General features: G+C 60.1%; 1 protein-coding gene across 7 annotated transcripts in view; it reads right to left on the bottom strand.

The window, feature by feature from the left end:
* TNRC18 (trinucleotide repeat containing 18) overlaps nucleotides 1–27,713 on the bottom strand; it is an 84,961-nt gene that overhangs the window by 32,164 nt on the left and 25,084 nt on the right. For 5 of the 7 annotated variants that reach the window (XM_073886297.1, XM_025863812.2, XM_025863814.2 and 2 more), the window contains 13 exons: nucleotides 25,765–27,504; nucleotides 19,380–19,482; nucleotides 18,863–19,068; nucleotides 18,288–18,434; nucleotides 17,586–17,776; nucleotides 15,794–16,223; nucleotides 13,468–14,466; nucleotides 9,099–9,274; nucleotides 8,438–8,574; nucleotides 8,079–8,207; nucleotides 6,256–6,427; nucleotides 4,473–4,833; nucleotides 879–1,154 (listed from right to left, as the gene is read on the bottom strand). In XM_073886297.1, the coding sequence (XP_073742398.1) occupies nucleotides 879–1,154; nucleotides 4,473–4,833; nucleotides 6,256–6,427; nucleotides 8,079–8,207; nucleotides 8,438–8,574; nucleotides 9,099–9,274; nucleotides 13,468–14,466; nucleotides 15,794–16,223; nucleotides 17,586–17,776; nucleotides 18,288–18,434; nucleotides 18,863–19,068; nucleotides 19,380–19,482; nucleotides 25,765–27,504 (5,067 nt within the window). The remainder of the gene's footprint in view (nucleotides 1–878; nucleotides 1,155–4,472; nucleotides 4,834–6,255; nucleotides 6,428–8,078; nucleotides 8,208–8,437; nucleotides 8,575–9,098; nucleotides 9,275–13,467; nucleotides 14,467–15,793; nucleotides 16,224–17,585; nucleotides 17,777–18,287; nucleotides 18,435–18,862; nucleotides 19,069–19,379; nucleotides 19,483–25,764; nucleotides 27,505–27,713) is intronic. The other 2 variants (XM_073886295.1, XM_073886296.1) reach the window with 2 other exon arrangements.

Here is a 27,713-nt window from a genome sequence, read left to right as displayed (position 1 = left end):
AATGGTCTTGACCCTGCACTGCCTACACGCCCTTAAAAACAGAAATATGTGTTAGAAAACAAGTGTTTATATTTTTTAAACCGCTGTTACATAGAAACACAGCTTTAAGAAAATAAAAAACAAACAAGCAGCTAAAAAAAAAAACAAAAAAAAACAAAAGATGAAGCTGGAGGTGAACGCAGTTGACTTTGAGCCTGAAGAATGAACGCATGCCAACAGCTACCAGGGATATTTGAATAATAGAGAAGAGCGGCAGACGCATATTCCAGCTCTACCCCCGTGGGGCGGGGAGGGGGGGGAGGGGGGAGGAACAAATGAGGGGGGCGGCAACCTAACGGTCTAGTAAGGACACAGCAAGAGAGACAAGGCACACGGGTTTAGTTAAAAATGAACTCGGTATGTTTAATAAAGCTTGGTATTACCAAAATCGCGGTACAAACATCAAGTCACACGCCCACACGACAGAATTCCATTTACAAAATGTCCCTCGGGAGGCCTCCTCTGGCTGCGCCCGAGAGAACCCGACCCAGGCCTGCAGTCTAGGGGGGCAGAGGAGGCAGGGAGGGGGGCAGAGGGGGAGCGCGGAGGAGGGTGAAGACTAAAAACAGTCCGTAATAAAAGCTCAAAAAGAGCCAGGCCGTGGCGTTATCACAATGATACAGGTACAAATAAGAACAAAAATAGAAGGACTCAGGCGGATACAGCAGGCTACGCTGCCAAGAACCAAGACGGCCGCCCTTCCCGAGGTGTCCCAGATGGGCCACCTCTGCCCGCCATCTCCTGCGTGCTCGCTCGCTCGCGCTCGCTCTCTCGCGCTCTCTCTCACTCACTCTCTCGCTAGAAAACACGGAAGGTATTTTGTGTTTGGAGCTAGTAACCTTGGTCAAACGAGTCCTCCGAAGAATCGCTGAAGGAGGAACGGGCCTCGACCTCTTGAAGCAGCAAACAAAAGGGCTGCTTCCTGCCCGTGGCCGGCTTGGGTTTCAGAGTCCGGGCGGCCGTCAGGCCCCTCTTGCTCAGCTTGGGGCCTCCAGCCGGCTTGCCGTTCTTTGCCACCATGCCACACAGGATGGAAGACGTCAGTTTGGAGCCGGACGGGCCTTGGGCAGACCACTCGTCCTTCAGGAATTCTTCGTCTTCCTCTGAGTCCGTATCTGCAGTCAAAGTAGTTTTTAATAAAGTAAGTCATAGGGTGCTGGGGGGGGGGGTCGGTGTCTCCCGATACTCTCAGTGGCTCTGAGAACACCCGGGCGCGTGCCAGGGCACCGAGGTCCGAATGCCTACGGGCCATGAACAAGCCATGTCCCACCGCCTGGACCTCGCCCGGGAGGCCCCCTGGCCGCAGGCCTCACAGAGCTCGTCCTTTCCAGGCTGGCGGCTGCCCGCCACACAGCCACCTCTGTGAACAGCCTTCCTGGGCCCCGGGGGAGGCGGGAGCCCCACTCTCAGAAAGGCCTCACCCAGGGCTACAGAGGTCACTGCACCCAGCCCACGGGCTCCTTTTGGGGAGGGACAAGATCCAAGAAAGGAAGGGCTCGGGTAAAGCTCTTCTGCCCCAGAAGACCAGTGTCCAGGGGCATGCGGGGCGGCGCAGGCCAACTCATGAGGGCAATCAAGCACGTGCATCCCAGCTCCCCGCCCAGCAGCATCACAAGGGCCATCGTGAAAGCAGCTACACCAAGGAGATTGGCAAGCGATGTTCCAACTCAAGGCTTCCTATCAAAGGGCCGTGTTACCAGCACACTGCTGCTGGCTTCCCCCAAGTCTCCCGCCTTACTGCACAGGGCGGGAAGGCCAGGGTTCTCAAGCTTTCTTGGGCGAGGATCAAAGGGGAGGGGAGGGGGGGGCCATCAAGCGGGCACAGCTCTGGCCCCTTTCAACTCCACCCCAAACATCCTCACACCATTTTGATCCGTTTTATCAGTGAAGCTGTCAAGCAAGATTTCATTGGGGAAAAACGGCTCCACAGCCAAAAAGTGTAATCCCTTGACCTGGTAAAATCCACTCTGGACACGAGGAACAGTAACGAACAGAGCTACAGCTCTGGCAGCACAGCACCTGCCATCTCCACGTCCACGAGAAACGTGTGCGTGTGTGCGTGTGTTGGGTGCAGGAGGTGAGGCGGAGGCAGTGTCCTCTAGCCGCCTCCTCCTGGACCTATGCTTTCCGCTCCAAGACCCCAACTGCAAGATGGCCTCAAAACTCTAGATAGGGGTGACATGGACAAGCCCCATCAGGCCCCTGTCCGTCCTTTCCAAGGCCACATCCCAGGCTGGAGACGCCCGTGGGTGACGACAACCAAGTTGGCTTCCCACCAGACATGCCCCCAACCCCTACAACCCAAAGTGAAAAAGAAAGCTGCTTTCTCTCTTCCCATGTCCTGCCAGCCATCTCCGTGCTAGAAAACACTCTTTACCTCTTTGTGACTTTGTCCTCCCGTTTACCTACAGAAAAGCCAACATAAAAAATACAAACGAGCGCCTGGGTGGCTCAGTTGGTTAAGCAGCCGACTCTCGATCTCCGCTTAGGTCGTGATCTCAGGGTCTCGAGATCAAGCCCCACGTTGCGCTCTGCCCCCCCCCCCCAAAAAAAACACAAGAGCTCTCTCCAGAGCCAGCTGCATATCATAGCCAGCATCTAGTGGGACACAGATCTTCTGATCTCTCTGCTGCAACTTTAACTCCCTTCCCTCACTCGGACAGTGGGATTTTCAACACAGCTGTTAACAGAGAAGCAATGTGAACATGGCTCCGTGCGTGCAAACATCTGCACACGGTGGACTCACAGGCTCAGAGCACTCCAAAGACCTCAGGGACGGAGCTTCTCTGGCCTCTAGATGTACCCCAACCACCTGTAAGTGGGAGGAGTACGGTATTCTTCTGGCAGAGTCAAAGCAGCTGCAATCCTCCCCACTCCCTCCATCATTCTAAAACCGGCAGAGGTGGGGAAGATCAGACGAAAGCCCTTCCTCCCTCCTCCTCCAGAGTTATGAGTTTCTGAGATGAGCTCACGGTGGCCATGGGCCTGGGCACTGCTGTTCAGATCACACCCATCCAAAATTGAGGGCCACAAAAGCTATGGCAATCAAGCACGTCCTCAACACCTAAGGTGCAAAGGAGCTGTTTACCACACGTTCATCTCTGCGTCAGCCCTAGAGACCCATTAGTCCTGAGCAACCAAACATACAAATGTTTAAAAAAGAAAAAAAACCCCACAACACCAGCAGCTTAATCTCGTGCCACCACCAGCTTTTACCAACATGAGCTCACTTAGAGCTCCCAACAGCCCTGTGAGGCAGGCGATGACAATTTAACTCCAAGTCCATAAAAACTTTATTTCTTTCCCTCAAAAAACCAAAATTTAACATGGCGTTACAGGTGTCTACTTTCTTGACATTCAACCAGTCCTCCAATGAACCACGCAGAGCCCAACAAGAGCCCAGACACACAACACCCTAGTCAGGGCCTGGGGATTCCCACCACCGACCCTGCTGACACCTGCCAGGAGCCACGCAGCCCCTCCTGACCTTCACACAGCCGCCACAGGCTTAGTGCGCATGGGTCCTGGGCATCAGGGGCTCCACCCACACACACCTAGGAGCACCTATTACGCGCCACCAGAAGCCCTGGAGAGCCAGCCGACCGCCCCCACGCACATCTAGGAGCACCTACTGTGCACCACCAAACGCCTGTGGAGGACCAGTCATCTGCACACACACACCTAGGAGCACCAACTACGTGCCATGGGCAACCCGGGCCCACCAGCGGCCACCAAGAGCCAGCCATGGGCGCGCACACACACCCAGGAGCACCTACTGCGCGCCACCTGAGGCCACGGAGAGCCAGCAGGGTGGACCCCAGGCCCAAGGCTGGGGGGCCCAGGCTCAGGAAAGCCGCGCTCCCGAGTGCCCGGGGAAAGAGCTCCCATGCAGCAGGCCCCAGCCAGTGAGAGGCCCTCAGTCCAGCAGCGGTTGCGCTTCCCCGCTCGACGCTCCGGACCCGGGCGGTCCAGCCGCGGGGCAGCCACCTGGAGGGCTGTCAGAAACATAAAGGCAGACGCAGCCCGCACAGCCATCAATGCACTGCCCAGCACGGCGCGCGCTCTACGGACAGATGCCGTTCCTCCGAAACCCCGGCCGGAGGACGGAGAGCTGCGCGTGGGCGGGGGAAGCCGGCTCCCCTCTACGGTCGTCGCAAACGGCGGCGGCTCTCCGCTGAGCGGCCCCCGACTCTGCGGCGCACAGGCCTCCGCCCCAACGGCGTTCCGGCCACCGAGCGGAAGACCGGTGCCAGAGGGCAGGCGGACTTCCGCTCCCACCCGCCAATCACAGGCACTTCCGCTTTCCTCACCCCCGCTTCCGGCGTGGAGCCCGCGCAGAAGCGGAAGAGACCGTCGAGCGCCCACGAGAGGGACGGAAAGAGACTGAGGAGAGAAAAGAAGCGCCCCGAGGCGGCGCGGCGTCCGCTACTTACTGTAGGAGTAGCTGCTCACTTCCGAGGCGAACGGGGAGTGGGCCGACTTGGGCTGGCCTCTGGCCTTGAAGCCCACCTCCGTCTTCCTGGCTTTGGCGGCCCTTTTGTGTTTACCTTCTCTGGAGGCTTTGAGGGACAGGCTGAGGCCTTTGGCCAGCGCCTTCCTGTCCTTGCCCAGCAGGCTGTCGTAGGGCGTCAAGTACCTGACGCAGCCCCCGCTCGCTTTTGACTTCCCCCCAGAACTGTCCGAGAACTTGAAGGGCGACTTGAGCTTGTCCTGCTTCGTGAGGGACAGGGCCTTGTCCAGCTTGCTGGCCAGCTGCTCCTGGTCACTGGCCATCTTCTTCTTCTTAATCTTCAGCTGCAGAGGGAAGTCACGGGTTAAGACATCCGGTGAAACGGGACAGGGGGTTTCGGCGGACTGGCTCTGACGGAGCTGGGCTCCAGTCCCTTCTGCCTGCCCGCGGCTCCTGGCAAGTTGCTCAACCCCTCTGAGCCTCAGTTCTTCCCGCTCCATAAAGCGGGGATAATTACGGGCAGGCCTCTCGGGGTGGTCGTGAAGGTGAACCGAGATTAGGCCCACGAAGTTCTTATCGCAGAGCTGTTACTGTGGGTTCAGCGATCACTAAGGCTGGCACTGCCACTGGCTCTCCCCAGTGCTCTCCGGTGCCTCCTAGGGAAGCCCTTCGAGCAAGTGGCCCTGCTGATGCGCGCGGGGGGGCGGGGGGGGCATGGAACCAAGACAGAAACCCCACATCCTAGCATGGTTGATCCACTTAACTCGACCACCTAAAGCAGCCCACGAAGACTGCAGCACAATTTAAATCGGCCCGTCCAACTAAATGGGCCGGAGCTGCCAAGAGAATGCCTCGGGTGTGCCTCGGATGCCCGAAGCAGAAAAGAGCAATTCGAGATCTCGCAGATTAAATTCCTGGTTGCACGTCTGTTATAGTCATTTGCTGTCAAAGGGAAATGTGCAGTTTCAAAGCCATTAATGACCCTCACTTGAACGTTTTAGCTCTATTTTCTTTAATCAGGTAACATATCATACGGGGGAGAAAGTTGGGATAGGGTCATTTGAACAGCAAGAAGCATCCTTCCCAATCTGCCAAGTAAAGGACCCTGATAAACAGACTGGCTTTGTTCCCTCCTCCTGGATCCAGTCTCCCTTATGTGAGTATTTCCCTCTGGTGGCCAAATCAACGGCAACAGTCCCCCCTTGCGTGGAGCTTTATGAGGAGGGATGACAAGGTACATTAGTATTTAGAGACAAAGGCCTTAAGTGGACGATTTCAATGCTCTGCAGAAATAAGAAAAATCAAGGAGTTGGCTCTCACCCCATTACCCCTGGAGAGTTCAGAAGGAAATTACAATGGCATCAAGCCCTTGTTTCTTAGAACTACAGAATGATGAAGCTGCTCATTAGACAATTATACTGTTAAACAACAGTAATTGCATTATTTGGTTAAGAACTTGCAGTCTCTCTTCGTGGCTTCAGCAAAGGGTCAGGGAGCACACACAGGGTTGTGGCTTTCAGTCTCTGCTCTACCTGAGGCTGTGCTACTTTGGGTAAGTCTCTGACCTCCTCCTCTTGGGCCCTGATTTCCCCCTCGGTGCAGTAAGGATGACTGGAGGACAGTCCCTGTGGCACTGAGGCAATCATTTCTACAGTTTCTGTGCAGGACTAAGATCAACACACATGCAGAGGGAGCGTGAACGCTGCAATACCCTCCAGACCTTCCACCCTAAGACGGCAGCACACCTGGAAAACAGGCTTACTGACCTGACTCATGAAGTCTGATGAGGCTTCGTGCTCGTCCCAAGGCTGGTTCCTGCCCCTTGCTTTCCCCGTTCCAACGAGGGCATCGTGCTCCTCCTCCGGTCCCTTGTGTCTCTTCCTCATCCCTGCTCCAAGCTCGTACTCCTCCGACGTCAGCAGGGGCTTGCTGCTCAGCCTGAAACCCAGATGCACTGCTGGTCAACACCCTGGCCAGGAAAGACTCAAGGGTTGGGCGTCCGCCCTCACGGCCCTGAAGGGTGGGCTCTGGATGTCGAAGCACAGACAGTGACGGCAGAGTGACGGATCTGGGGAGACGGATCCTGTGAAGCTACGGTGCTGGGATTCTATTTGTGAATGGGGCAGAATGAGAGTTTAACAGGAAAGAAGAAACGCTTCTCCAAGGCAGTATCCTCTGCTGGCCTCTTTCTCGCTCATGCTTCTTCACACATACACTCACACACGCACCTTATCAAAACGTGCCAAGAACAAGGATCAGAAATGTCAAGGTACTCTCCCAGGATGGCAGGAGGGATTAAGAGTCACTGGCTGGTCTCCTGTACCCCTGGGATTAAGACAGTCAGGATATGGTCCCAGGTTGAAGGCTTCTCTTGCCTACTTTAAGCTAAAACCCTCACAAGTAATAAAGGCAACTAATTTTTACTTGGTGCCAACTATATGCTTTGTTTCCTGTCAAGTGCTTTGTATTTCAGCCACAAAACAATGTTCTACGTGCTGGTTTTTACACAGGGGGGAAACTGAGGCTCCAAAAAGCTAGCACCCAGCCGGAGGTCACAGTCAACACTGGATGGAGCTGGGACGCAAAAGCGGGAAAGTGCGCCCACCTCCAGGGGCTGCCTGCTAGAGGCCTTCACCTCTGCTCTCTTCAGGAACTGCTTCCCTACCCTCCTTTGGCTGGTTGTAGGGGACTTCTTCCAGTCTCCATCCTCTCCTCCAACAGGAACATCCAAGGAGAATAAATGCAAGTTGTAGGGGCCCTCGGGGTGGCCTTCTGACAAGACCTGTGGCCAACCCACTGCCTCTCCTATGCCTTCCGAAGCCACCCTGCAGCCCCCTCTGCTTCCTCAAGCCAAGCACCAGGCCGCCAGAGTCTGCCCTGCCCTGATGTCCCAGGCCGAGGCACCCTCCAACCCCGGTCCTCTGATGGGCCTCATTCGGCTCGTGCTACTCCCGGACACCCAGGAAGACCGAAGCCTCATTCCTATCCGTGCCTAGCCTGGAGGAAGAGCTCTCATTCCAGCCACCATTCAAGAAAACCTCCAGAGGTGCCATACGTAGCTTCTGCTGCCACTCAAGGAGCGCACAGAGGGGCAGCCCCGGGTCACAGGCTCAGGTGCGCCAAGCCAACGGGTCAGGCCGGGAGGACAGGAATCACACTGTCACTCCCACAGGGAACCAAGTGACAGCACAAATCAGAGCCCGTCCCAGCGGGGCTGGAAGCTCAGCGGATCCCTTTGCAGGGAGGAGGTACGTGGAGAAGAGCGGGAATTAGTCCCTAACCATGGAGGAAGCAGGTGTGGCAGGAAGATGGGTGAAGTGCTTAGCTGATGGCACGGACACCTCTCACTGGGGTCATCTGCCCGCTCAGTGCCGGGTAGGTGAGCCTGCCTGTCCATTCGCCACTCGCCTGGCTCACCCTCCTGGCCCGGGCAGTGCGCACTGTGCTCCCTGAGACCTACCAAACCAGGTGGGTCAGAGCCCGAGGGACTCGAGGTCCCCGGTGCCCAGACACAGGCCCTGCCGCGGGCCCGTGCTCCTCCCCTCCGAGCTCTGTGCCAGTTCCCGACCCACCGAGGGGCCAGCCTTACTTTCCGCTACTGTTGCGGCTCTTCCCTCTCTTGCGGGGGGGCGACAGGGCGCTCAGGGCGTGGGTCCGTTTCCTCGGCCTGCCAGGGCCTCTGCGTGCCAAGCTTCTATGGGGTTCCTCGCGCCTGTCCCTTAAAAAGAATCACACGCTTGGCTGTGAACCTGGGGGGTGGGGGGGGGGGGCGCGGAGAAGGACACACGATACACACACATCACTCGGGTCCACACACACCTCTAATGGCCTAGCACAGTCAACCTACTGAGCGCCAGCGCCTACAAGAGCCCAGGCAGGGCACCACCTGCTGCGGCCTCGTCGCCCGGCCGGCCGGGGCCGCGGGAAATGGCTGGGGTGCACACTCACTCGGAGTCACGGCGTCTCTGCAGCTTCACCAGCTCTCGCTGCTTCTCCTTGTACCGCCGCTGGACCTCGGCCAGCCGCATCCGGAAGTCCAGCTCCATGGCATCCATGCTTTCCAAGGAGGACTTCATGGCATACATCTGCAAGGAGAGCAGGGTGAGGATGCCGACGCCCACCAGCTCCCACCACAGACACGAGCGGCGAGGCTTGATGGCGACGGGGCCCCAGCTCGAACACCATCTCTGCCACTTACCAGCCAAGGCCGTGGGCAGGACGCAGGACAGGGACCAAAACCCAACTCTGCAGGGCTGAGTCAAGGGCAAAGTGGCCCGGGACAGCTGCTTAAGCAGTGTGGGCCATCGTGTTATGCATCACTTACAGATGGAGGCTCAAAGAGGTGAGGCGCTTGCCCAGGGCCCACAGGCAGCAAGGGGCACGGCCAGGCCCGCTCTTCCCGACCCATCAGGCTGTCGCCCATTATTACATGGATAAACTGAGACCCAGAAAGGGGAAACAGCTTGCCCAGGATTGCACAGCAAGTAGATCAGGCCCTTCCAGCTCCAAAGCCGGCCATGTCCCCAGCAAGATGGCATCTCGGGGGGACCCACCTCCATTCCCACCCCACAGGCCACAGGCAGGCAAACACAGGCCCAGGACACCTCACCCGCTCCTCCTTCTTCTGCATCCAGCTATACTTCTTGTTGGGGTTCAGCTCCCGCGGAAGCCGCAGGTTCTTGAGCGGGTCCACGAAGGGGCTGTCCAACACCTCCTTCAGCATGTGGCTGCTGGCTGCCAGCAGGCTCTCCAGCGAGGGCCGCACCGCCAGGCCCCGCTCCGCACCTGCACACAGGAGACAGCTGAGCCCATGCCTCTGCGCCTGCCCCGCCGTGCTGCCTGGGGCCAGGCCTCATGGACACAGCAATCCAACCCCGCTCAGACCCCAAACAGGGAGGAGAATGAGGCCCAGGACCAGCTCGGGGCTTGCCCAAGGCCACATGGGCCCCATGACCGGACCGCAGCCTTTCCGAGAAGCAAGAAACGGTGCTGAGTGAGAGGAAGTGAGAGCCGGGGCACACAGCATGGCCCTGTTCCAAACGTCCACTGCTGCACAAAGTCGCCGAGAGTGGCCAGGCGCCGGCAGAGGTACTTTCTAGAGTGGGCCTCTTTCTGCTTTTCTGCCCTTTAAATTTGCCATGAAGAATATGCATGGTTTTCATTTTCAGAAAAAAAGGAGCCCGGATTAAGTTTCATAAACTGTAGAAGTAATACAAGAACCCAAAAGATACAAACCAGGCAGAAAAGTGTGAAGAAATGAAAACCTTCCCCTCCCCAGCAGAGCTGCCCTGGCCCCCGGAGGGGCCACGGCTGACATTCTGCAAACATTCGCCCGTGACGTCTGTGGGTATCCTTTATAAATAGGGAAACGGCACCAATCCACACACACGGAATCACACTTCACCTCTTTTCACAGTCCCGCATAACGAAGCTCTACCATATGTTATTAGCTTGGACCTTATAAAAACTGCCATTTCTGCAGGTCAAAAACACCAGAATATTAGCAATTTTATGTGGCTAACCCCAGTAACAGCTGCCTAGAATTCTCTTGCAGTGCTGAGTTTTAATTTATCGAAATAATCCTCTACTAACGACATTTTGGTCATTTCTACACTTTTTTTTTTTTTTTGGTAGTGGGTGGACAGGCACACAGGACACACGTGTTTTAGGAGAATTCCTACGTGTGTGATTAACGTGATCAAGGTATGTGCATTTCTCTCTCTGATAAATATTCCAGCCACCCTTCAGAAAGGGCGCACCAACTGAGAATCTCAGCAGTGGCTCATGGGGGAGAGCCCACCTCCTCTCCAGTCTCTCCCAAAGTAAAAGGAGTTTTGATTTTTTTTTTTTAATTGGTGTTTTTCCTGGTGATCTAACATGCGATCGGTTTTTGTGAATGTACCTGACGTACTGGTTTTTCACACGCACCTGAGGAGAAAAGTATATTCTTTACCACCGATCGTGCAGTTCCATAACATCAACGTCAGTGATTATCTTGCACAGATCAGGGCTTCCCGACCTTGGCGCCTTCCACAGTGCGGTCAGCTCATCCTCTGCCACAGGGGCAGCTGTCCTGGGCATGCGCTGGAGGAGGGGTGTAGTGGCATCTCCTACCTTTACCCACTAGATGTCAGCAGTACTCCCCCAAGCAGTGACAAACCAGCCGTGTCACTGCCGACTGAGAGCCACGGGTTTTGCTCTTGCATATCCTTACAGAAACTGAGGCTGCAAAGCGGGGAACCCCATCAGCTCCCAAGGGGCTGGTATGAGACTGAATGAAGCACGTGGCCCACCCCAAGGTGAGGCGGTGTTTGTGACGGGAGCCCTGGCTAACTAATACACCAGCCTGTGGCCGTACCAACACGGAGGTGACCCGTGGGGAAGCTCTCAGCGCGACCTGGGGCCTTTTGCAGAGGACTGATGCTCAGCATCCCATCAGCAGCTGCTGGGAAGAGAAGAGGGCCACCAGGACCTCCCTCACCCAGGCAGCGCACACACCCCTACTAGACACCAGCACTTCCCAAGTGCACTTGCTAGCCCAGGGTCACAGATCCAGCCCTGGGCCACACCTCCACTGCAGAAACCAGCTGCCGGTCACAAAACCTACCCCCCACCCCACCCCACCCCACTCCGCTGCTTCCTGGAAAGTCTGCTCTTCAGCGGCTCAGGCCAGGAACCCTGGAGTCACTCTTACACCCACAGAAAAGTCTGGCAAAACCCACTGGCTGCACCGTAACTTCCACTCAGAATCCTCTCGCTCCTCACCTCCGCCTGCCCCCCCACTGCCCCGCCAGGGCCTGCAGCGTCCTCCTGGGTCTCCCTGCATCCACCCTTGCCCCTGCGCCAGTTGTCCACACAGCCCCCAAAATGACCCTATTTAAGTCTGATCCTAGCACTGCAACTCCAAATCCTCTTCCAGGAGTGCCCAGGGACCCGCCCCTCCCCATCCCGCCAACCTCCTCGCGGCCACCGCTCTCCTCCTTCCACTCTGCTCTACCCCCAGCCCCCTTTCTCTTGTTCCAACGTGCCACACACAGTGCCACACGCACTGTTCACCTCAAGGCCTTTGCACCTGCTGTTCCGTCAGCCTGGAATGCTTTCCCCAGAAGAGTTCCTCCCTGGCCCTCCTCGGGTCACTTTATCAAGAAGGCCTTCCCTGGCCGCCTCATCTCCACCCTGACCCCTTCCCACTGTCCCTACCTACTACTGTCTGTCACCACCTGACAGTGCCAAGGGCTGCACGTGGATGGCCGTGTCCAAAAACAGCACCGGGCACACAGGTAAACGAGGGCAAGTAGGAGCCTCGAACCGAAAATGAGGCAGGGGTGTGAAAAGGAGCAAGGGTGGGCAGCAGTCCCCAAACCAGGGAACCCAGCCTTAGCCCCCCCTTCCCAGATGCAGCTGGCCCTCTGCAGCCCCCACTGAAAACCCAGAACTCGAGAGGGTTTCATTTTCTTCTGAAAAATAATTTTTTGTACAAAACTATTTAAATGAGAGAAAAAAAGTCATGAACTCTAGAATAACAAGAACCAAACAAGAGACCCCTGTGGGGGAGCGGGCAGCACCTGTCCAAGCTTCGGGGGGGGGGGCCCACATGACCGAGGCAATGAACAAGCCTTGAAAATGTGGCCTTGGTTCTGATCTAGCAATTCCACCCCTGGGAATATACCCCCAGGAAAATCAGAGGTGCGGCCAAGGATTTTTCTTCAGGCATAATCGTATTATTTACAAGAGCAGAACAAAGCCAAAAGGCAGTGCCTGACGATCTAGGATGAGGTCGCTGAAGGCTGGGGCCTCCACTAGCTGGAAAACTCGACTGTCCCTAAAAAACCTGGGAAGTCACACAGCTTTGAAAAATATTTCACGAAGAATATGCTAAGTGAAAAGGGCAGCTCACAGAACATTGTTTACCAAACGATCTTAATTTTAGAAGTGTATGTGTGTAGAAAAAGTTCTAGAAAAAAATGCACCAAAACACTGGCAACACTATTATTACCGCCCTGACAGCTGTCGCCGGGGCCCCTCCCTCCTTCGTGCCAGTTCTGGGCCGAGCGTGGGGTGGTGAGGCTCGCCTGGCCCACAGCCCCTTCTGCACACATTTCTTGGAACACCCTGAGTTGTTTCTGTGTTGAACACCAGTGGGTTTGTGCCCAGCCCAGAATTCGCTACCCTTCTGCTTGAAAGCACCCGTTTCCTTCTGAGGGCTACCCCTCCCTGCCCCCCCCCAAGAGGGGACAGCCCCACAAGGGGTGGTGAACGATCAGCCTGTTCCTTACCACCTCCCTGGCCGCACAGTTTGCTTCTGCAGAAAGCATGAACCCCAGGGAGCCAATGAAAATGAATCAAAGTATGTTTGCCAGAGCTACCAGGAAAGAGGTGGCCTCTTTTGAGAGTCGGCTGAATTGGGCAGGCCTGTGGGCCTGCGAGGAAGTGCTGGTGACCCCCATGAGGGCAGTGGGCCTGCCGTGAATGAGGCCAACAGAGAGGAAAGTGGAGCAGGTGGAGAGAGAGATGGGGAAGGGGGTACAAACGAAACTCCTGATGACTTGAAACGCCCAGATCCAGCCGTACCTGAAACTTACTACCTAATGACCACCAACCGTACTTAGGTTCCAAGAGCCAATCAATTTCCCACACCTTTTTCTAAGCCAGTTCAAAGGAGAGGTCCTGTCTCCTGCAACCCAAAGAATGGTGCCAATACAAAACCCAGCACTGACAGAACAAGGAGAAACATCACCACTAAGACACCCACAGACCGGCTGCACAGCAACGTGAATGTGCTCAGAACACTACTAAACTGTTACCAGTTGAAACGGTAAATTTCATCATGTGTATTTTGCCTCAACTTTAAAAAAAAAAAAAAAAAGGACACGAATAAACCATATCCTGGGGATTTTCAAATTAAAATTTTCAAATTTAAATTCTAATGAAAACAACACAGAAAATGCCACAGAAACCAAGCACCCCTCGTGGCTCACCTCCCACCTCCTGGCTCCTCTTCTCCAGCTCCAGCTCGGCGATCTCGCTCAGCAGGGTGATGCCGTGCAAGAAGCTCTGCTCCAGGACCAGGCTCTGCGCCGCCTCCAGCTTCTCCAGGGCCTGGGCTCCGGTGCCCGGGGATGGCAGAGGCCTGGCCTGGGGCAGCTCCGCAGCCGCTGCCAGGGCGTTCATGCCAGCCAACGGGTCCTCCAGGCCAGGCAGAAACTGGTCAGAGCCTTCCTCCTCCAGGAAGCAGGTGCTGCTGGGCACAGGTGCGGCCTCCCGGGCCTCCAGACTCAGGCACTCTTCCTCCCCGGCAGCCACATCACATTCTGCCAACTCCAGGCCGGGCCGGGGCTCGCTCGGGGCCGCCTGGGCTAGGCCTTCCTCGGGCACCGCCTCCGCCATGGGCACGGCCATGGGCATATCGACGGGCACCTCCACGGGCTCCTCCTTGGCCTCGACCAGCGTCTCTGGCGTCAGCCGCGCCCCCAGGTCCGGGGCGGCTGTGCACGGTTCTGTCCGGCCCGGTGAATCGACCCGCGCTTCGGCCCCCTCTGCGAAGTCCGGGCCCCCGGGGGGCTCCACGGCCCCCTGCCCGCCAGCGCTCAGCACCTGGGCCTCCAGCAGACCGCCTCCACAGCCAGCCACAGGGCTTGGGGCTGCCAGGGCCTCCTCAGGGGGCAGTGTCAGAGGCGACTCCAAGGAGGGCAGCTCAGCGGGCCCTTCGTCCATGTCCTCCACCTCGGCCTTCACCTCCCGTTCTGCCAGCGGCTCCTGGTCTGGGCCCTCTCGCAGAGGCTCCGGGATCTTGGAGGGGGACAAACGGATGGGCTTGTCTTCAGGCGACAGCGCCAGGCGCTCGGGCCCGTCGGCCGGCAGTGGCACATCGGGGGCCAGGCCGTCGGCGTCGGCGGCCGCTGTGGGTTGCAGCAGGAACGGGTAGGGCCTCCCGTAGTGCGGCGGCAGGGCTTGAAACGGGTACCTGGGTGGGATATCTGCCAAGGACATGGAGAGTCAGCAGGGGCCCCTTCACCTGTCACGTCTGACATCCCCCATGGCCCCATCCACACCCACGCACCCACCAGCCAAGATGGAGGCCCATAGCCACCCTCTCGTCCCGGCCAGCCTACAGAGCTGCGATCTCTTCTAGGCGGCATCTGAGGACCCCTGGGGCCTTTCGGCATGTCCCGGCGACAGACACCATCCTGGCCCCGAGGGGCTTCAGGTCTCAAAGGCAGAAACCATAACCAGCTTTCTTTCTTCCTCTAGCCCCCGACCCCGCAGCACCCAGCACGAGGCTGGTCCAAAAGCAAATGCTCAGTAGACCACCAATGGTCTTCACCCAGCCAGGGCATCTCTGGTCCTCCATTCCCACCCCATCGCATTAAAGCAGAGGTGGGGCGTCCAAGTTGTTCAAGAAGTAAGAGTAATGCAGTGCTGCCCTCCCCCACACTTTCCTAAACTCCCACCCTCAGAGTGTAATCTTCCAAGAGCAGGATGGTGTGCAGGCGGATCTCCGTAGTGCTCCCAGTGCTCCACAGGAACCTGCTGACCAGGGGGAGACGGGTGCACGCAACCACCCCCGGGACCAGACACATGCTCGGTGCCGGACATGAGCATGGCATCAAATCTCCCCGGGAAGGGGCAGCCACTTGCCCCAAGATCACATAGCATTCTGGTGGCAGAATCTGAATTTGAACTCACATCCTCCCAAGCACGCTCTCAAACTCTTAACAGCCACCAGGGAGGAGGGACACCATTAAGGCCACCTGCTGCACGTCCCACTGACACAGGCCGGGGTGGGTACTCAAAATGGGGGAGTCCGGTGCTACTGTTATCGCTGTGACAACTCAGCACCTCCCGTGAGCCAGGCATGTGCTTTACGGTTCTTACTGTGCTTAACCCTCAGAACGAGTCCTTTGGAAGTAGTTTTTGTTTTTTTCTCTAAGTAGCTTCCACGCCCAGCATGGAGCCTAACATGGGGCTTGAACTCATGACTCTGAGATCAAGAGTCAGACGCTTAACAGCCTGAGCCACCTGGGCGCCTGGGCGCGGGAGGTTCTAATGTAATGCCCATTTCCCTGACTGTGCCCCTGAGGTAGGGCCCGAGAGAGGCCGTGGCTGACCCACATGCCCCTGCGTTCATTCCAGAGCCTGGTGGCAGGCCCAGTGCACGGCAGGTACCCAGCAGAGACAGAGGAAGGAAGGAAGGGCCGGACAAATGGAGGGTCAATGCACCGGCGGGGGGCAGCTCTGCCAGAGCCAGAGCCAACTCCAGTCTGGGCAACACACAGCCTCCAGGGGTCTGAGCCGCACTCCTACCCGAGAACAAGGCCTGGAAGGGGCTGGGGGCCTCCTTCTCCAACTCCAAGTCCTTCTTCTCCACGACGTTCTCGGGTGCCTCCTCCTTGCGGGTGATGCCAGCAGTGGGTGGCGGGGAGGCGGGCGGCGGGCTGCTGGGGTGGGAGCTGGGCGTGGCAGGGTAGGCGTACGTGGGCGCCTTGGACACATCCTCCAGTTTCTGGATGACCTTGGCCTTCAGGGCAGCCACAGGGGAAGCGCGGGGAGATGGCGGTGGGCTCATGGCCTTGCCGTAGGTGCCCGTGGGGCCGGCGGCGAGGCCGGGGGGCTTCCGAGGCAGCAGCCCAGGGCCCGCGGCAGCCAGGCCAGCCTTGCCTGCAGCCTCCAGGCTCCGCTTGCTCACCTTCTCCTCCATCTCCACCCGATGTTCCTGGGCCTTCAGCCGCTCCTGCTGGGGAGGGGGCCGCCAGGCAGGGTCAACACAGCAGGAACCATCACCCAGCACCTGCCCTGCCCCAGGGTCCCCTCGAGTGGGGTCCAGGGTGCAGGCTGCCCACCCTCCCACTTGCTACAGACATTCCGTCACGACCCGCGTGTAACAAGCCCAGCATTCCTTGTGGAACCCCAGATGGGGCTACGGGGGTGGGGGGGGGCGTTCTGCAGTCCAGACCCTGGCCCTGCTGGGAGCCTTGCCGTCAGGACAAGGAGGGCAAGGCGGAGGCATGAGGCTCCTGATGATGAAGGAGCTGCCCCACTCCGCACGCTTTGATGGCATCAGAATAGCTACCTTCGGCGGAGAACTCACTACCTACTGAGTGCTCTCCTGCCTTATCACCTTTGGGTCTCAAAATGCCTGTTGGGGGGGGGGGCCTTCCTACGTTTGATGCTGTTTGAGGCAATGGGAGGGGGCTGCTTGAGGACAGCCAGCGCTCATGGGGGAGGTGGAGGGGAGGCCAGGGAGCCAGGCCGTCAACAGAGAAAACACACTGGGAAGAAATGCTCCCAGCACCAGCCTGATTATTAAATTTCTCCTGATTATTAAATCTCACTGAATAATCCTGATGACGCAGGATTACTAGCATCTCCACTTGCCAAAGGAGGAAACCGAAGCTCAGAGACGTGAAGTCACATACCCGAGGGCACAGAGCCAGGTATGCCAGAGCTGAGGTTCAAACCCCGGGCCCTGCCTGCTGCCTGGGCCACCTCGGCCGACTCCTCTGGAGTGGCCACTGCACAAAGGAAAAGGGACAAAGCCAAGCAGAGGATAGATGTCCTGGAATGCCTGCAAGGAGGCAGGAGGGCCATGGGGTCTCAGGAGTCCACCCACACAGGGAACCCCTCGTGTCTCCCATCTTACGGGATCAGTCCACGTGGCGGTCAGAGGCCAGCCCCAGGCTGAGAAGGGAGCCGGGACCGTGGAGTGGGCAGCCCGGCCAGCAGGTTCGAGGAGGAGGTCGGGCTGGGCTCAGGAAACAGCCAGAGCCCTAGCATCTCTTCAGCGTCCTATGCAAACTTCCCCAGTCCAGCAGGCGGCCTCTCCTGCCTCAGTTTCCCCGCCGCTCCCCGCACCCTGCCCCTGCCAGCCTCCATCCGCCTCTGGGCCTTGCTCACATTGTTCCCTCTGCCCGAAGGGCTTGTCCATGGTCCACTGTTTCGGGCCTGTGGGCAGATGCTCCCCCCTCCAGGTGGCCCTCCCTGACCACCAGCCCCTGCCATCTTTTCTCCCTCACAGTTCATAACCGCTGAGTTTCTGCCTCTCCATCCCGGGGGGGCTGCGGCAGGTCCCCCTGTGGCCACCCCCTCCCCCACTCACCACGAGCTGGGCGCTCCTCTGCAGCTCCAGGGCCTGGGCCGCCTGCTGCTGCAGGTACAGGAGCTCCTGCTGCCGTAGGAAGCGCTGCTGGGAGAAGAGCTGCAGCTGCTGGGCGTGGTGCAGGGGGCCGCGGCCCGGCGGGTACAGGGCGGCCCAGAGTGGGGGTGCCGTGGCCCGCTCCATCAGCTCCGCTAGGGGCAGGATGCACAGTGAGGCTGCACCCGCCACCCAGCGCCCCCGTCGGCCCACTCTAGAGGCGGGGCAGGGCCGGCCCGGGCCTCCCTCTTGCACCCACCTCCCGGGCCCAGGGGACAAAGGCCCCCGTCCACACCCCAGGTGGGATGTCCCAGGAGGACCCTTACAGCGGGAGCCTGCCAACACGGGGACTCCAAGCCCTTCCTCCCCCCACACCCAGTGGTCTGCCAAGTGGACTCCTGAGGGATGGGAGGCGCCAGGGTGGGGGGGTCCAGGCCCCAGGAAAGCCTGCACTGGTTCTGGGTAGGAGCTCAAAAAACAAGGATCCCGATGGCTTTATGACACGGGGAAACCACAGACATCAGAACAGCCTTGAAGCCCCGGTCTGCCTCCTAACCCCCTTATTCTGGGTGGGCAGCCCTCCCCAAGAAGGCCCCTGGCATCTGGGTCAGTCTCTCCAGGTGAGGCTACCACGGCCACTGCCCCCACCCAAAGGCCACCACTTACCAAAGTGAGGCAGGTGATCGCTGGGAATGACCACCAGCTGCCCCGACTGGGGGTCCCTCACGAACTGGTAGGCCGACGGCAGGGAGCCCCCCAGGCCAGGCGGGAAGGCAGGTGCCATGCCCTGGTGCAGAGGTGGTGGGCCCAAGCCTAGGAGAGACCCAGGCCCGCGTCAATGCCAGGGGCCAGGGGCCCAGGCCCACCCCTTTCTGTCCGCTCCCCAGACCCCCACTTCCTGAGGCCTCCATGTAGGAAGCTGAGGGGTGACAGGCTGCAAGCATGTCCACAGCCACCCACCCCTGGGCACCACCTCCAAATGGGCTCAGCGGAGGGACCCCCGCAAGGAGGGTGTCGTAGTAACCGCCCTCTTCAGACACACAAGGGAGCTGAAGTGTGGGGAGAGGAAGCGCGAGGCCCAGGCCCTAGCCAAAGGAAGACAGCAGCCAGCTCTGGGCGTGGGTCCCACAGTCCTACCCCGGCACCAGCCACCAGCCCCGAGCTCCGGGCAAGAAACACGTCAGGCCCACTCTATCCTCAACCACCAGATAAGGGTGAAGTCGCCCACCCCCCACACTTACCATACGGGTGTCCAGTGAGCCACATGGACGTGCTGCCCGAGCGGGGCAGCCAGGGGTGAGTGGCCAGGTGCGCTGCAGGGTCGGCGGACCAGCGCCCGGAGCCTGCCAGTGATGGGCCACCAGTCACCATGAGGTTGGGGTTCAGGCCGTTAGCAGCGCAGCTGGTGGGGTGCAAGCGGGCCAGGTCAGCCAGCTCCTTACTTTCTCTGGAAGGGAAACAGGCATTGGCAACAGCCCTGTGGGCCGGGGCGCGGGGGGGAATGTGGGAGAGAAGGGGTGTCAGCCCGAATACCCAGTAGATACCCAGCATAAAGAGGAACAAGCTCTGGCTCAGAAAAAAAGGGCCCCGAGGGCGTCCCGCAGGAGGGGGGACCCACACTCGCTGGAGAGGGGCTGTGGGGCCATCTGGCCTAGGGTCAGGGTCATGGGCGGGGCGGCTCCCGCTCTCGGGACAAGACGCCGAGCGCCCACGTATGGTCACCCCGCCCCGGCCCCGGGCGGCCTCCCCAGCCCTCACCTGAGCAGCTTCTCCTGGTCCCGGTCCAGCCGCGCCCCCAACAGCCGCTCCTCCCGCTGCCTGGTTCTCTCGTCCCCACAGTCACCATCGGCTCGGCCGTGCCCTGAGGGGGGCGGGCAGGCGGTGAGCCCCCAGCCCAGGGCCGCAGCTAGCCCCCCCCCCCCCCCGGGCCGGCGGCCCCGGCCCCCGGCGCCCCCCCCCCCCGGCCCCAGCCCGCAGAGGGCCTCTCTGTAACTCGCACGGGGAGCCCCCGCCAGCACAGCAAGCCAAACGCTGGGGGCAGGGTGGGTAGGATGGAGGGGAAGCCCCCCAGCCACAAGAGCGGCACAGCCAGACCCAGGTCCCAGGGAAATCAGCCGCCACCCTAAAGCGCCACTGGGGTCCCATGACGGTTTTGGCTGCTGCAGACATGCGGCTCATCTCTCTAAAATCAACACGGGAAAATAAAACCAGAGAAAACACGATCCACGTGGAGGTGAGTGCAAAACGTGGGAGCTGCCACTGGGGCTCCCCCATCCCTGCCCTGGTGCCCAGCATGCACCACCCACCCAGGCTGGGACCGCTGTACCTCCCATGAGCTGCCCAGCCCCCCCGAGACCCCTCAGAGCACAGGAGGCGTGGGTCCCCGAGCCCAGCCTGGCACTCAGTCAGTGAACTAAAGGGGGGTGGGGGGGGCAGGAGCCCCTGGAGGTCACCCACCAACTGCTCTGTCTCCCCTCACCCTGCCACCGTGCTGCAGCTCCTGTCCCAGCCCCTCTTCCTCAGTGAGCCAGAACTCGGGACACGGCCAGGCTGGGGCACGGGAGGCAGCGGTGGCCGGAGGCAGCAGTGGCCGGAGGCAGCAGTGGCCAGAGGCAGAGACCACACAAAAAGCACCTGAGGCTCTTCTCAAAAGAGAAACGCACTGGGGCTGGGGCTCTCTCACCCGCATCTTGGGAGACCCAGCGGCACTGGGAGGCGTGCTCGGGAAGGAGGCCACTCCCAGCCCCCCACACCCCCCCGCACGCAGGTGTGACCACTCTGCAGGAGACAAGGGGTCCAGCAGCGGCCCCACACTCGTGGCCCTCGTGGGCAAGGACCCCACTTGGAATGCTGCCATCGGGCATCTCCCCTTCATTTCTCCCCTCTGTACCCCCAAAACCAGGAGCTAGCAAAGAACAGAGCCGCCAGGAGAGGTTCAAGGGTCTAAGGGCTTCTCCCTGTCCTTCCAGGGAGCCTGGAGCTCCGTTCCCTTGGAGCCTGCCAGCCCCAAGACAAAGGGCAGGAGCCCCGAGAGAGGGCACGGCGGCGACTGAAGCCCACGTGCCCATGGGCCAAGTCCACAGGGGGACAGCCAGCAGCCTAGCACTGGGGCGAGGGCACGTCCCAGAGGCGGCTGGAGACATGGGGACAGCGAAAGCACTGGGAGGACGGCCCGGAAGTTCCAGGGGTGGGCCAGGACGAGGGCAAGCGCGGGGAGCATTCAGCGGAGCAATGCCAACAACGGGGGCAATCCAGCGGCCAGGCAGGAGTGAGGGCGGGCAAGAGAGCGCATGGCTTCACAGCCTGCCCCCGTGGGACACCAAGGTACATCCCTGGCCACCCACTAAATCATTCATGCGGGCCGCGCTCGGCCAAGGCACTGAGCAGACGTCGTGTGCGCCAGCTCCAAGTCTCTGCAGGCCCTCCCGGCCTGTGGCAGGCAGGGGAGAGGCCCTCAGTGACAGAGCAATGTCACAGCCAGGTTGGGGTGAGACCCAGCCAGCGTGCCCCCTGGCCTCCAGTGTCAATGTGGTTCCTATATCCAAAGGGACCCTGAGCCCCCCTGGCCACTTCACGAAGGGACTGGAAGGGGCCCTGTTCAGGGATCCCCCGGGTAGTGAGGTCCAGAAGGGCAGCCCGGGCTTCAGGCAGGGCCAAAGTGTGGAGGGCCACCCGGAGTCCTGTGGCTGGGCTGGGAAATCAGCATGTGTGCCCCAGCTTCCTTCTCCCAAAGGAGATGGCCTCGCACTCCCTGGGCCACCCTGGATTCAGGGACAGGGTTTGGCACTAATTCCTGGAGTCCCCGAAAGGGACAAGTGCCCACAGAGTAGCCTGGCTCCAAGTCCCTTGTCCTCTGGCCCGATGCCTCTCCATTGCCGTAGCTGTCACCAACCACTCAGGGTTTCCGTGGCTTCCCATCCCAGGCCCTATCTTCCACCACAAACCTGGCTGCCTCTCCCGACAAAGCTTAAGCTTAAGTTTAAGCTTAAGCTTAAACGCCCCCTTCTCCAGGAAGCCCTCCCTGACCACCTCTCCTCCGTCAAGCTCCCTTATCTGTCTCCCTCCCAGCACTGACCACAACGTGCTACTATCCTGCTTGCTGGTTGTTCACCATCTGCCTCCTCCATGAGCCTATGTACCCAAAGGGCCCATCACTCCTCCATGCTGAGTTCCAGGCTGGTGGGAGATCAGCTCCTCCATGAGGCAGGCATGTGGGGCAGGTCCCAGAGACACAAGACCTCACCCCAGCCCTTCTGTGCCAGGCAGGACCCTAGATCTTCTCCATGCATTCACTCGGGGGTCATCAACCCAGGAGGTGGGTCCCAGCCCTCATCCCACTCTAGATGAGGAAACTGAGGCACAGGAAGGCAAAGCATGCTGCCCAGGGCCCACCACTCCCTGACAAGCAGGCTTTCCTGGCTGGGATCGGCGTCCGAGTGTCTTCCTGACCGCTGAGGCTCCTGCGCCTCGCACACAGCGGCCACGTGACTGGTGCTCGGGAAATGGGGGCACAGCTGTCGTCACCTATCTACAGCCCTGCCCCCGGGGGCCCAGAGCCACGCGGCCACAGCCTCTCCAATTCAGGCTGAGGCCGGGACTGAGGCCTGGTTCCCGCGGCCTCCGTGAGCATTCCGGCAGATGTGGCTGCCACCAGCTCAGGCTGCCTGAGCACACTCTAGGATCCGGGGCCATCACTGCTGCTTACACCTGCACGACCCCAGCTCTGCCGGGGGCGACACAGGCGTACCCCCACCGCCCCCCGATGCCTCCACCACAGAGGTGATGCCAACAGGCAAGAGGAAGAGGTAGGAGCCACAGGCCTGGGCCGAGGGTTCAAACTCAGCCTGCCTCTTCTAGCCCAGGGATCCTGGGCCAGTCAATTCACCCCCGCAGGGCCCACTCTCGCCACGGGGGACGCTGCAAGAGCCACAGATCCTCCCGCGCGGGGCTGCTGGGGGCCTGGGCCAGCTCCCCCTAACAACCAGGTTTGCCCTTGGCCGCCCGCTGAAGGACAGCAGCTGTGCTGGGCTTCCGGGCACGCGCCACCGGTCAGTGGGGCTCACGGCTGCAGGTCATGCCTGTCCTTGGTCCATTTCTGGGCCCATGTGGGCCCCGGGGGCATTTCTCCGAAAGGATCTAGGACTCACGGACACTGTCAGCAGCTCTCAGACCCCAACACGCTGAACGCAAGCAAAGCCAAGGCAGGCCTGTTTATGAAGCCCCCTACTATGTGCCCAGCAGCCGCAAGGTCAGTGTGGACAACAGGGCCCGGAAGGCTCAGGCCTCCTGTTTAAGGTCACACAGCTGATGAGGCAAAGACCGGATCTGAATCCACTGACCAGCAGAAGGCTCTCCCCGGAAGTTCAAGGAGACAGGCAAGATGGGAAGAGACCAGGAGACGCAGGCTGACGACCAGCCCCTCGGCCAGGGGGTGCCCCCAACTCCTGCCCTCCCCCGAGGGTGCCAGTATTGGGAAAAACCACTACTTCTAATGGGAACTGGGTTAAGGAAAAGAACCCAGGTGCCTACTTTTCAATGGTTGACAGTGACAGACCAATGCCTGAATGTCTCATCCCAAACCCGTCAGGTCCTCCCTCCCTCCCCACATTCTGTCACACACATACACTGTCACACACACACACAGTCACACACACTGTCACTCTGAGTCACTCAGTCACACAGTGTCACGGTCACACACACCATCGCTTTCGTATATACTATCGGACGCACTGTCACACTGTCACCGTCCCACAGTGTCACTCTGAGTCACTCGGTCACAAACACCATCACTTTCGTACATACTATCGGACACTGTCACATTGTCACCATCACACAGGGTCACTCTCACACACATTCTCTCACACACAGTCACACAGTCAGGGTCACACACATTCATAATCAGTCACACATACTGCCACATATAACGTCACACAGTCTCTCACACTGCTACAGTCACACACGGGCACACTGTCGCTGCCAGTCACACGCACTATCATAGTCACACAGGATCACTCACACACATTCTCTCACACACACGCTGTCACACATACTGTCACATATAGCATCACACATTCTCTCACACTCCAGTCACACCTATTGTGTCATACACACCACCTCACACGGTCACACTGTCACACACATTCTCTCAGTCAACTGCTCCATGTCACACATCCCCTGTCACAGTCAGTCACACACACACCATCACGCATGCTCACACGGTCTCACACACATTCACATGCACGCTCTCATACGCCTGCTCTCACACACATACATTTTCTCTCACACATACTCAAACACACATTCTCTCTCTCACAGGACCGCGTGGACACGGGCAGGTACCCTGTGGACTGTGAGCCCCTAACAGGAGTGAGACACCATGTCACACGAGCACTCCTTCAGGGAAAGGACCCAAAGAGATCTCTGGCCTCCCAGAGGGGTGCCCGGGTGCAAACCTCTATCCTAGCAGAAGGGCTTGTCCACCAACAAGCCAGCCACGTCTAACCAAGGGCTGTCATCCACTCCTTCAATGCCAGAATGAGGCAGTGCCTCGGGCCTGCCCCCCTGGGTCAGAGGACAGGCTTCCCTGGTCAGGCTCCACAAAGAACCATGGACTCAGTCATTCAACAAACATCCGTGAAGTGTCACTCACTCTAGGCCGGATGAAGATCCTCTGCAGCTACAGTGTGCATGCAAATGTGTGGGGCAAGGGCCAGCAGGAGTCCCAGGGCAGCCCTGTGCCTTACTGGGCTCACCCAGGAGAGCAGGGCTAAGACAGTGGGTCTAGGAGGCTGGGACAGGGCAGTGGCCACCCACCATGGAACGAGGCTAAAGCCCAGCAGTCAGCACAGGTGGGCACAGCGGGGCCAGACCAAGAAAGGGATGCGGTCCCAAGAGACATTCACCCGAGATGCCTACGCAGCCTCCGGGAGTAAAGTCTGGGAGGTGCAGGGAAGGGGGCCATGTGGCTGCCAGAGACAGGGGCCCAGGACGTGGGTGAAGCCTAAGCTTGCAACCGGCTGAGTATGGGAAGCGGGCCAGACACTGGAAACAGAGGCACAGGGAAGAAGAAATCCAGGCTGACTGTTGCGAAGTCACAAGAGCATGGACAGTGGGAAGCAGCCTTCCTGGGCCATTACCCCAGTCTCCCAACCCCACACCACAACACACTAAACACCATCCAGGTGGGGGCTACAGCCCAGTGCCCACCCAACCCGTAGGAAGGGTCCTTGGCTCAACAACGGGCAGACCAAGTCCACAGTTCCAACAAAAATGCCACAAATATCAACCCTCCAAAATCCCACTCCAACAGCATGTATGCAAGGGACAAAAAGAAAAATATTCAACTTCACCAATACCCTAAAGAAATACACCATTCTTCCCCACCGAAATTAGCAATAGTCTTTTTCAGGCACTAAGGTACTGGACACGTCAAGACCCATGAGAACACAGGGACCCAGTTTCTAGCCATCACACTTGGTCACTCATTCGCTCATTTACCAAAACACCTACTAAGCGCCAGGTCCCACACTAGGTATAGGGAACAATGAACTAGGTAAGGCAGTTACTCCCTCCAAGAATGAGGACTAAAGACTTAGAGCCAGCTTGTTCCTAGGAACCTATTCTTAGAAAACGACCCAAAATATCAGGAAGGTGAAACGCACAAAAATACTCAATGCAACGTTCTAAACACAAAAACATCAGAGAAGGGGAAAAAATGCCCATGAGAGGAATGCTTAGCTGAACTATGGTGTGTGCTCTAGGCAGAACAGTAGAGGCCGTGAAAAAATTATATAAAGATTTCACAACAGGGAGAGGGAGAAAACCCACACTGTGAGCGTGAAGAACGCAGGGACCAGCACTGGGTGTGCTCTAGGAACCCTGCAGGTACAAGCTCATCACAAAGGAAAATGAATCCAGGGAAAGATCTGAAAGTGTTCAGGAGGTTGGGAAAAGAGAATAATCCTTTCCTTCTTCTTCCCTTCCTGCATTTTACACATTTTCCTGTGCGCATAATGGAAAAAGCAATAAACTTTTAAACAGTAGCCACAGCCCACAAGTGAATGAAGGACAAAGCACATGTGGACAGCAGTTGGGAAGCGAGGGCGGGGCGTGGAGAAGGTGAGAGGTGGGACCCAAGACCCACCTTTGACGTTGCTCAGCGACAGGGAGCGCTCCTGGTCTGCCAGCCCAGGCCCCAGCCGGCCACTGCCGCCACTGTCCTTCTGCCGGGCCACGGCCACCGCAATGCCCACGGGCGGGTGCCGCACCTCTGCCTCTCCCTGGGCACCAGAGCCCTCGCGCCCGAAAGCCTTGGCGCTCTCGGGCCTCTCCGGGTCCCGCTTCAGCTGCCGGCCTCCACCGGCCGCAGGGCCCCCGGGGTGTGGCAGGCGGGCCTGGGCGCGCGGGGCGCCCGCGGTGGTGGGGGCAGGCTCGGGTTTCATGGTGCCCAGGCCTCCAAAAGGGCTCTTCTTGCCGCAGCCGCCAGGGCGCACGGCCACGGCCTCGCGGGTGAAGCTGCCGCTGTACTTGATGAGGCTCTGCATGGCCGAGGCCTCCCCGGGCCCGTGGGCCGCGGCGTGCACTTCGGCGCCCGGCCTGGAGCAGGCGGCCGTGGCGCGGGGCAGCGCGCCCCCGGGGTCCAGGTAGGCCTTCTTGGAGGCGGCCGCCTCCTCCTCGACGCGGCTGGCGTGGTGGTGCTGCGCGGCCAGCACGGCCATCTGCGTGGTGGCGAAGTTGCCCAGCTCGAAAGGCTTCCACTTGGGCTCAGGGCCGGCGGGCGGGGGTGGCCGCGCAGGCTCCAGGCCGAAGAGCTTGGCGGCCTGCTGGGGGGCGGCGGCGGGCCCGCGGGGGGCGCGCTCGCAGGCCCGCGGCTCGGCCTCGGGCTTGAGCAGCTCCTTGGCGGGGAGGTAGGCCCGGGCGTCCGGGGAGGCGCGCGCGGCCCGCGCCGGCGGGGCCTCCGCGGGCGGCGGCCGCTTGAGCGAGCGGATGACCGAGTTCTTCTCGCGGAGCGCCTCGGGCCGGTCGGGGGGCGGCCGCGGGGACCCGGGCGGCGCCTGCAGGACGCCGGGCCTGCCCGCCTCGCGCTCCCGGGCCCGGGCGTCGCGCGCCTGCGACGCGATCTGGATGGGCCCCGGGCGCTCGTCGAAGGCCTCCACGGAAGGCACGAAAGTGGGCGCCACCACGCGGTGCTCGCGGCCCGGCTCGCGCGCCGCTGCTGCCGCTGCCGCCGCCGCCGCCGCCGCCGCCGCCGCCGCCGCCGGGAAGATGGTATAGACGCCGGCGGACGCTGGCTGCGGCGCGGCGAAGGCCCCGGCTGGGGCGGCGGGGGGCGCGGGCGGGCCCTTGGGCGGCGGCGGGAGCGGCGAGGGGCAGGGGCACGGCCCGGGCAGCAGGGCCTCTGCGCGCCGCAGCCGCGCGCTCTCGTCCTGGCGCACCGCCTCCTTGGCCACCAGCGCGGGGAGCCCCGCGTCGCCCGCACCGTTGCAGAGGCTCAGCGCCGGCGGCGGCGGCGGCGGCGGCGGCGGATTCTTGCCCTTGCACTCGGCAGCGGCGCCCGGCCCGCGCGGCGGCCCCAGTTCGGCCAGGAAGGGCGACAGGCGCTCGGCGAGGCGCGGGGGCCCGCGGTCCTGGCGGCCCTCCGCCCGCGCCTCCTGGGTCAGGTCCACCACGCCGCGCGGCCCCGCAGCCTCCTCGCGGGCCCTTGGGTCCTTCTTGCCGAACAGCGGGGGCGGCTCCCCGCCGCGGCCCGCCCGCTCCTTGGCTGGACCTTCCCGTGAAGAGCCTTTGGCCGGGGCGCTGGAGGAGTGGCTGCCCGGGGTCCTGGAGGAGGGCGCGTGAGAGTGCAGGGCGCCCGGGGCCCCCGGGGCGGGCAGGTAGAAGCCGTCTGCGGGAAAGAGAGAGTGGGGGCGTGAGCGAGTGCCCCCTCCACCCAGCCAGCCCGAAGCGGGGTCCCCCAGGGGCTCCCGGTAACCCCAGGCCAAGAAGGAGGGCAGACTCTAGAAACAGACGGTACTGAGTTCACAATCTCTCGCCCTGGCCACTGACTACCCTTCCTGAGCCTCAGTTTCGTCCTCTGTGAAAGGGGTGGAGGCC

The sequence above is a fragment of the Callorhinus ursinus genome, unplaced genomic scaffold, assembly GCF_003265705.2.
Source record: "Callorhinus ursinus isolate GAN/ISIS: 27379988/994484 unplaced genomic scaffold, GSC_fseal_2.0 scaffold70, whole genome shotgun sequence".
Taxonomy (NCBI): Eukaryota; Metazoa; Chordata; class Mammalia; order Carnivora; family Otariidae; genus Callorhinus; species Callorhinus ursinus.
The sequence above is the reverse complement of the archived record's forward strand: the minus strand, read 5'-3'. Positions and strand labels throughout refer to the sequence as shown.